The sequence below is a fragment of the Aphidius gifuensis genome, linkage group LG1, assembly GCF_014905175.1.
Source record: "Aphidius gifuensis isolate YNYX2018 linkage group LG1, ASM1490517v1, whole genome shotgun sequence".
Lineage (NCBI taxonomy): Eukaryota > Metazoa > Arthropoda > Insecta > Hymenoptera > Braconidae > Aphidius > Aphidius gifuensis.
In genome coordinates, this window is record NC_057788.1 from 24,771,805 (window position 1) to 24,781,894 (window position 10,090).

General features: G+C 26.6%; 3 protein-coding genes across 3 annotated transcripts; all 3 read left to right on the forward strand.

Moving 5' to 3' along the window:
* The first annotated feature begins 111 nt into the window (after nt 1-111).
* On the forward strand, nt 112-2,610 carry LOC122860930. Its single transcript, XM_044165014.1, has 5 exons — nt 112-208; nt 1,897-1,902; nt 1,992-2,116; nt 2,222-2,347; nt 2,491-2,610. The coding sequence occupies exons 1-5, from the start codon at nt 112-114 to the stop codon at nt 2,608-2,610; spliced, it is 474 nt and encodes a 157-aa protein (XP_044020949.1).
* A 592-nt stretch (nt 2,611-3,202) lies between these two features.
* On the forward strand, nt 3,203-4,222 carry LOC122856165. The gene is made up of 4 exons (XM_044157862.1): nt 3,203-3,339; nt 3,481-3,611; nt 3,694-3,870; nt 3,953-4,222. The coding sequence occupies exons 1-4, from the start codon at nt 3,229-3,231 to the stop codon at nt 4,095-4,097; spliced, it is 564 nt and encodes a 187-aa protein (XP_044013797.1). The 5' UTR covers nt 3,203-3,228; the 3' UTR covers nt 4,098-4,222.
* Nucleotides 4,223-7,109: 2,887 nt separating this feature from the next.
* LOC122860939 (histone H4-like) lies at nt 7,110-7,436 on the forward strand. Its single transcript, XM_044165025.1, has one exon. It carries the CDS (start codon nt 7,110-7,112, stop codon nt 7,434-7,436), a length of 327 nt encoding a protein of 108 aa, XP_044020960.1.
* Nucleotides 7,437-10,090: the final 2,654 nt, after the last annotated feature.

Sequence of the window (10,090 nt, forward strand, 5' to 3'; positions counted from 1 at the left end):
CTTATTTTTTTTCTCACAAGTAGTGATGTTAAGACACTTTAGTATATATACGACACTAAACTACGGTCCAACGGAACGGCGGAGAGGAAAAGAGTAATCCTTAGATGAAGGATGAGTTTGTGTTTGGTTGTCGCACAATGTTATGAAGATTATGTCGTAATGAGAAGAAGTGCAGTTTGGCCCCCGCTGCTAAGACTCAGTATGGAATGTAAAGAGGGTTTTGATTTGTCGCTTTGTATCCCATGAAAAAAATAACAAACGAACAACCTCTCCGTGGCGTTCCTTTTGCTTTTTTTTTTTTAATTGCATAAAAAATTAATTAATAATTAGTTTAAATAAAATTATAAATTATTATTAATTTATTTATTTTTGAATTGATTGACTTATTATTAGAGGTGGAAAGAACGAGAGAAAGAGAGAGAGGTGGGTTTTGTTAGAAGATTTATTTTCGAATTCATTGACTGAGCATTGAAGAGAGAAAAAAAGAGAGTGAGAGGGGACTGATGGGTCTTATTTCATATTTTAAATTTTTACTTGTTGAATACAATTTATGTTTATCAGGTATTTAATTAAAAGAAAATACAGTAAAAAAAAAAAAACTTGTCATATATATATTAATTTGATTAAATTTTTTTTTTTTTTATTTTGAAAAATAATTATATTGAAATTAAACGTAGTTTATAATGTAAATTGCTTATTTTTTTTCTCACAAGTGGTGATGTCAAGATACTTTAGTATATATACGATTTTAAACTATGAATAATGGGAACGGCGGAGAGATAATAAAGTCCTAATGAAAAGGGCTGGTTGGTGTTAGTAGCACAACCTTTTCGAAATCAAGCATGCAGTGGTCGAAGCCCTGCTGTTAAAATAGAAAATAGGGTTCCTTTTGCTTTTTTTTTTTTTTTAATTGCATTAAAATTTAATTAAAAATAATTAATAATAAATAAAATAATTATTAATTATTTATTTATTTTATTCATTGGCTTATTATTAGAGGGAGAGAGAAGTTGTTGGGTCTTATTTATAAATTATATTTTCAAATTTATTGGCTTATTATTGAAGGGAGAAAAAAAAGCCAGAGAGAGAGGGTGTGTGTGTGAGAGAGGGGACTGATGGGTCTTATTTGAAAATTTTCCAGTAGATGTCTTTTTCTATCATCGTTTTTCTCGCAAGTGCACATGTTGGAAAACGTTTCTATATATATGATTAAATTAACTTTGAATATTGGAACGGCGGGAAGCTGAGTATTGAGATCACATCATTGAGACCAATTGAGAACACAAGGGTTTTGATTTGTCACTTTGTATCCCATCAAAAATAACAAAGTTCATTCCCGACCGTTCCTTTTGCAATTTTTTTTTTTTTTTTAATTATTACCAGTCAAAAATAATTTTAATGATTAGATATACATTATACATATTTAAAAAAAAAATTTCTTTTAAACCCGATTGTCAATTCGAAACGTCGATCATATTTTTTATTATATTATATAGTAAATTTTTATTATAAATATATAATATACTTAAATATCTTTTGAATATTTTATTTTTTTTGAGTCATTCAATTTCCCATACGAACACACTGTCATCGAATTAAAAAAATTTCGAAAATGAATTCTTTAGTTAATTGCATTATCAACAATTTTTTTTTTCAAATAAAATATATATATTTTTTTTTACTCTAGACATGAAATAAATTTCTTTAGTCAGCATGATTATATTCGCCATGTGTATGTAAAGAAAAAATATAATTGCAATAATTGTATTTAGTTTAACTTTACCATTCGTTTAATAAACTTGAAAAATAAAATATAAAATAATAATTAAAAATCCTATAAAAATATGAATACATCAATTATATTTTTTCTACTTGAATTATTCATATTTATTAAAGCCGATGGTGAGTACATTTTTAAAATGATATTTTTTGTAATTATAAATATTAAATTTCCGACAAATTTTTTATCATAGATGATTGTATAAAAAAAGAAAAACTTAAATGTACTGGACGTCCTTATTTTAACGTAACTCTCATGGCCTACTATGCAGATTATTCGAGTGACATTTCATCGGATTATCTCGATATGAAAGACAATAAACTTAGCAATTTACAGGTCAAATAGCTAGTAATAATTTATAAATAATCTATATATATATATATATTTTATTGAAACGTTCTGATAATAATTTGGTTATTTTATTTTTATTTTTCTATCTAGGATTATATTGATGGACGAGCTAATTATGTAACAGCCGCGATGGATATTATTCCAAGTCTTCCATATGGCTCATCAATTTGTATACCCGAGTTAAATAAACATTATCGTCGACAAATTAAAATTCAGGTATTATTAGAAAACGAAAAAAATATATTTAGTAGAAAAAAAGAAAAGAGTATATTTATTACAAAATTGTATTTCTAATTTTCTCTTTTTTTATATTAAATTGTGAAAATAGTAATAATTAATTAATTTAATTTTCATTATAGGTTCGTGATTACAGTGTTGATTTAAAAGGACAAGGATTTAAAGTTGTCGATATATGTGTTAGAAGTGAAGGTGATAGTTATGATAAAGCTGTCAACAGATTAGTTACTATCTATATTTAAAAGTTAAAAAAAAACTATGCATTTTTATATTGAGCTAATTAAATTTACTATTCATATTTAAAATAAAATTTTAATACTCTCTATTTGTCATTCTATTATCTAACAATTAATTGTTGAAAAAATAGAAATTAATTTTACTAAACTAACGAAACAAATAAAATATAAAAAAAAAAAAATTAGGTCATATTGACAGAGCTTTTTCGGGAGCATAATAAATATATTAAATAAATATTGTGTAATTTTTAATTGATACTACCAACGGATCAACTATATTTTTATTATTATTATTTAATAATTAATAAAAAGTAATTATGACAAGTCAAGTGTATACTGCCACTTGTTAAAATAAAAAAATGTTATTTTATTAATTTCCCACTTGTGTATATATTTTTTAAAATGTATTTTTAGCTTGCATCCATAATGCAATATAAATAATTGCCAATTCGTTTGAATGATTTGATAAATATGAATTCATTTTCAAATAAAGATAAATTTTTATTGACTTTATTGCATAATATATGATAAAAAAAAATCATGAAAAATTGGTATAAAAGCCAAACATTTTTTGACAAAATTCAGTTTATTCAGAAGAAGGAAAAAAAAAAAAAAAAAAACATCATGAAGTTTTTAATTGTTTTCTTATCGACTCTTATTGTTGGTATTTCATCGCAACTTGTTTTACCAAAATACCCTGATGTCGTACCACTGGCTAAATTTGATGTTCAAAAGGTACTATTAAATTATATAATTTTATATTTTATTATTTTTAAAAAAGCTAGATTATCCTCAAATAATTATCAAAATTAAAAAAAAGAAAATAACTTGTATATTGAATTTGTATTTAAAAAAAAAATCTTTTTTAATTTTTAGATATTGGGACCATGGCATGTATATGCAGCAATTCCAAATGCATATGAACCTGCTCAATCATGTAATAATCTTTTAATGAGTTTAAACTATGATGGTAGTATCCAATTTTCAGTTTCGTTTTTGAATCGTTTGTAAGTATTCAATTAAATTTTATCTTTTATTTATTAATAAATCTCAAACCATGATAAATATATAATTATAATTTTTTTTTAGAACCGGAGCTAAAAATACATGGGCACCAGTAGGATATCCAATTCCCGGAGGACTTCCATCACAATTTAACATCAAAATGCCACCACTTGCATATCAAAGAGACACTGTTGGATCTGTTTTGGATACTGATTATAATAGCTTTGCTCTAATTGAATTGATTCAAATTACAGAAAAAGGGTAATCTATCTCAATTGACATTTATATATATTATTAATATTTTTAATAATTATAAATAATAATAATATATTTTTTTTTCCAGAATCCTTCAATATGTATGGTTGGTGACAAGATCTCCAACACCAAATGAAGCTTGTTTAAATAGCGCATTTGCTGCATTAGCAAGAAACAATATCAAAGCAACTTCATTGGAAATTATACCACAAAAACCCTGCCCAGCTTACTAAACTGATTGAAACTATACAGTGTGAGTCAAAAAATTAATGCCATTTATATACTTGAAACGAACGATGAATATTATAGTTAAATAAACTTATAATATCAATAACAAATGAGATTGTAAAAAAAATATTGTTAAATTAAAAAAATAAAATATTTTTAAAAAAAATATATAAAATTTTTATATTTGTTTTATATGTGTTATCTAAAGTTTTAAAATATCTATGATCAAAGTCTAAAATAAAAAAACAACATTAAACTTTGATCAATTTTTTCTGCTCCATTTACGAAATATTAAAAAGTGTTATTGTTATAAATATAAACAGTTATGAAATTTACTAACGGAAATGTATTTTGTTGTTTATACAAAAACAATGTTTGACCTATTTGGCCTATCATCACCGATCATCACCTGACAGTATCACGCCATTCGATAGTTTGACATTGGTCAAAATATCACTATCACTCCGATATATATATTTATTCGCATGCTACTTTAGATCTCAGTTATTAAACGAAGATCGATTAGCTTGGTATATACATATTCAGTGATGGATCCTAAATTAATTTTGATTTTAATGACCGTACATCTGATAATACCGGTATGTTTATTTAATTTTAATGTAAAAATAAATATTCACTGTTCATTTAAAAAAAAAAACTAAATAAAAAATATTATAAACAGATATATTGTCATGAGAAAAATTTAGAAAAACTTTATGGAGTTGGAAAAAGAAATTTATCAAAAAATATAATTCAAGAATGGAAATTTAATGATCAACTTTTTTTTATTGTTGAAAAAAAGTATGAAATTTTATTAAATGATTACGAGAATGAGGGAAAAAATATTACTGATTGTCTTCAACAATCAAAAATATATACTACTCAAGAAATGAAAAATTCTTCATTTAATTATATCAATTGTCAGGATAAAAATGAATGGGCCTACGATAATTTTACTAATTTAATTATTCAGGTAAATTATATCATATATAATAGAAAAAAAAAGATGATAATAATAATATATATTATGTATATTTATACAGGAATTTCAGACAGGATTAATATTTATGTCTTGCTCTAACAATAATGATTTGTCAAAGTATATTTTGAGATGCCTTGATGAAAATATTAAGACCATCAGAGATAAAATTATTATTGAAAATTATAAAAAAACCGTGAACTTACTGGACAACTATAATAAAAATCTAAATAATAATTGTATGATTGAAATGAAAATTGCCAATAATAAAACATTTTTTAATATGAAAAAAAAAATTAATGAATGTTTTAAAAAAAATAAAATTGTCACACCGAGACAGTTTGAATATCCAACAGAAGCGGTAAAAAATAATTTTATAAATTATGTAATATTAAATTTATAAATTAATTATTAAATCTTTTTTTCTTTTTCCATTAGATACGTCAAATAAATGATTCTATTGTTTTGGTCAATGATCCGATAGTCAATAATTTTTATAAAAATCAAATAAAATTACTCGGTGCAATTGAAATGAAAAGTTGGCCAATTTTTCAAAAAGCTGCAGGGAATGCTACTGCAAATTATACGAATATAAATAATTTATATTTAAAAAAATATAATAAAAATATTACTTGCTGTTCAAAGAATCCCGAAATTTATATTAAAATTGCAATGGAATATGCTATGTTTAAAAGTGATGCATGTGTCGAAGCTCGAATGGTTGAATTTCATAATTTTGTTACATCGGTTTTATCGGTAAAATATTTTAATACGTATTTATATAAAATAAATTGAATTTTTGTAATTATTTTTATTAAATATATTTACAGGAGAAATTCGTCAACGAAAATTTCAATGGATGTTTGGTAAAAAGTAATCGACAATCAATTTTCGAGTGCATTGTAAAAACTAATTTACACGGCAGTGAATCTGTCAAATTCGTATATAAAGTGATGGAAAAACAATTTGAAGAAAGTAAAAAATCGATTTTCAATAAAGTACACGATTGCTTATACAATGTGGTCAATTATTTTGTTCAAAAAATTGATCATGCAAATATGCAATATTCAAAGTGTTTGAATTTTCAAAAAGGACTTCATGACTGTGTTGAACAACCGTATGATGATTTTAAACCGAAAATACAGCCTCCATTAGGCATCGAAAATATTGTCAACGATATAATTAGCCAATCAATTGCCGATATTTATTTAAAATTTGATGAATAAAAAAAAATATATTTGTACGATAATAAATTGATTCGATATAAAAATACTATAAATAATCCTATTTTCTTTTTTTATCGGAATTAATTAAAATTGTTATAAATTAATTTATAATAAAATATTTGTGCAATCTCGATAACGCCCGAATTTTCACAACCGCTAAAAAAATGTATTGCTATTTTGAAAATAATAAAATATTTAATTTACGATGAAAATGAAATTTTAAAATTGATTGAAAAGTTAGTACTAAATAAAACCCGAATATATTCATAAAATTAATCAAAAAAAAAAAAAAACTCCGTTAAAATAAATAAAAAGACTCACCCCCACACTGAAGAGGAGACGGAGACAGAGACAGACAGACACAGGCACACACAGGAAGCGGGAAACGGATACAGCCTTTAGTCCACAGGATTGCCATAAATAATTGCAGATCCATGAGTCACAGTGTTGAAGAGTGGTCAAGATTGAAGCAAGCACGACTTAATCCAATTTCAATTCCAGCCAGAGAGTATTGCAGCTTAGCAGGAGGTCCCAAAGAGTTGATGTTGACAGCATGACGTCCAGCGCGTGAATGACCAAAATTTTCGTTTCTGCGCGCTTCTACCCTTTTTTCTGAGGCGCGCCAATCGCGTTGCATTTTTTAATTTTTAGTCATTTTTCATTGGCTGCTGTTTCTCGAAAAGTGGAAGCAAATCATTTGCCCCAGAAATAGTATATAATAAACGGGTTAAACTGCGAAAATTTTTATTGCAACTCCATCGTCTCTGGAGAGAACATCGCTGTTGATTTATTCAACTCTAACAACGTTCAACATGACTGGCCGTGGCAAAGGAAGCAAAGGATTGGGCAAAGGAGGCGCCAAGCGTCATCGTAAAGTCTTGCGTGACAATATCCAAGGAATAACCAAGCCAGCTATTCGTCGTCTTGCTCGTCGTGGAGGTGTTAAACGTATATCTGAATTAATCTACGAAGAAACTCGTGCTGTACTCAAAATGTTCCTTGAAAACATCATCCGTGACTCAGTCACATACATTGAGCACGCCAAGAGAAAAACAGTCACTGCCATGGACGTCGTCTACGCGTTGAAACGTCAAGGACGCACACTCTATATGGTTTTGGAGAATAGACACCTTGACTAGTCATCAATTAAAAAATAAAATCGGCCCTTTTCAGGGCCTAAAAATTATTCACTGCGTAGGAAGAGCAATTGGAATTTTTAATATTGAGATCTTAAAAGACGCCATGTCGATACAGCTAACCAGATATTGTCACGTAATTATTATAATTACATATGGGTGTTTGTTACGTCAATTTATATTAAATAAAGAGGTCTCTATATATAAAAAGTATCTGTTGCAGCGTTGTATTAGTCCTTTCTCTTTCCATCTCATTTGCACCCAAGCGCCCGCAATGAATAAAAAATTTAGCAATAAAGAGCCTCGATGAAGCGACAAAAAAAAAAATAAATAAAAAACTCGAGCTACAGGCTGTAGCTTACAGCCCTCATAACTCTCGTCAAAACACCAAAACATAAACCAATAAAAAAACCAAACTATGTACATAAAAAAAAAACTTAATTTGGTACGATTTCTACTTATTGTTCCAAAATCAAGTTTCCAATACTTGGAAATTGTGACAATATTATTTAGACTTAAAAAAAAAAAAAAATTCGTTGGTTCACTGATCGCAGCAAGGGCACCGATGTACCAATTCGACGCATGCGTACACTGAGAGAAATATTAACTAAGAATTACAAACGTGAAAGAAAAAATTACAAAATAAATAGTAAAAACTGCGTTCAATAAAAATTATTCATATTGATAAATAAAATAAAATTATGTAACTCCATTGACTATGTACTAGCCATAAAATTTTACACAATTTTATTGTAATTTCTGTTTAAAAATCTAAATTCAATAAGTAATTTCCAAGATAGAATTTACACTACCAATTTTAAATTTACTAAATTTGTGAAATTTTTAAAAAAGTTATTCATTAATTGTAGTTTGTACTAGATTCAAGAATAGCAATCAATTCCATAGATTTTCTTTATACACGCAAAACTCGAAAATAATTGTTAAATGAAAATTCTTGATAAATTGAGAATAAATAACTAATAATTGCATACCTAGCTTCAGATGTAAAATGCTTGAAATTACATGACAGTTCAATCATTTGTTCAATCGGTCGGCCAAATGCATGTTATTTACAAGCAGAATTTTACAAAGCTATATAGTAAAAATATTTAAGTCTATATGCTTTTATATGTCTACATGATTTTTATTATATATGTAAGAATATTTATTAAATTGTGCATATTTTTCATTCAAATATAATAATTTTTATTGTTTTCATTAAACATGTATTTTTTATTTAATTAACTATTCATAATTACTAATCAATAAATTCTTCATATTGTTTAGAATTGAATTTTCAATAATAAACTTCATAATGTCTATTGCAATGGATAATGTATAGCTTGAATAACCTAGCAATGTACATTTTACATTTACATAATTTTATTGTAGAATTCCAACTCTAGCCAGTAAATTAAAAATTACAAGTATATAGTAATTTCTATTCATAATTTTGGTTAAATTTCTCTCAGTGTATACACTTTTTATTTGGAAGAAAAAAATTCGCTAATTTATGTTTTATAAATTTTATTTATTTATTTATTATATTTTCATTTAGCTAATTTTTTTCATTCGTTTTTTTTTTTATAAAACTTTGATAATTATTCAATGAATAATAAACAATAGTTTTATTTTAGTCACCAAGTGCATTAGCTATAGAATAAATATTTTTTATTATCTTATGGTGTATATATAGGTATACATATTTTTATATACTCATAAAAATATTTTACTATAATGCTACCTTTGATAAATAAAATAAAACTTAAATATTCTATTATTGTTGCTCCCTTTACATCCTGATTAAATGAAAATTATTTTTAATAAAAAAAAAACAATTTCTAATCGAGGGATAAATTATCATGAATCTCATAAATACCTAAAAGCCATAATTAAAATTTTATTGACAAAAATTATATTTAATTTGATAAATCTTCATTTGCAATTTCGAATTTCTACGTAAATTAATTATGACTAGTTTCATATCATTTTTTTAATTTACTAGATGAAGATGCATGCATCAAAAAGGCAAATATTATTTGAAGAAAAAAAAAAGACAATATTAATTATAAATTATTGTTATTGTTTATAACAATTCAATATATTTATTGCTTTCTCATAATATTATGTGTATTAACATGAGAGCACGAAAATTGTAAACAGCGCAACAATCACGGAAGAGAATGCGATAAACTCTAATATAACGTTGCGTGATTGGTGCGCTGTTTGCAATTTTAGTGCTATCTCTTTCTAACATATGTAATAACATGAGATAAATTGATAGAGAGCGCTCATTGGCCAATTGCAAAAAAGTGAGGGTGAACATATTCCCTTACTCCTTTTCATGGCCATATAAGCGCGATTTTGACGCCGCGGGGGGTCATTGCTCATTGTTATCCGGCGGCGTCAACATCATCTCTTCAACTCACTGGGGATCAAGGACTACTGGACACTTGGAAACTGAACGACATTGGGAATTTTGGTGGACATTCTCTGGCTGCTTGCTCCTGGAGGAGCTTTTTGCAACGCAAACTGTTTGAACTACTGACATCCTACGCTGCAGCCAAAATTAATTCCTGGTGAAGCTTTGCTGCTGCTTACAATCCGTCAGACGCGTGGGCTTACTTGGATTGCTTGCTCTCCGGATGGGGCCTTCC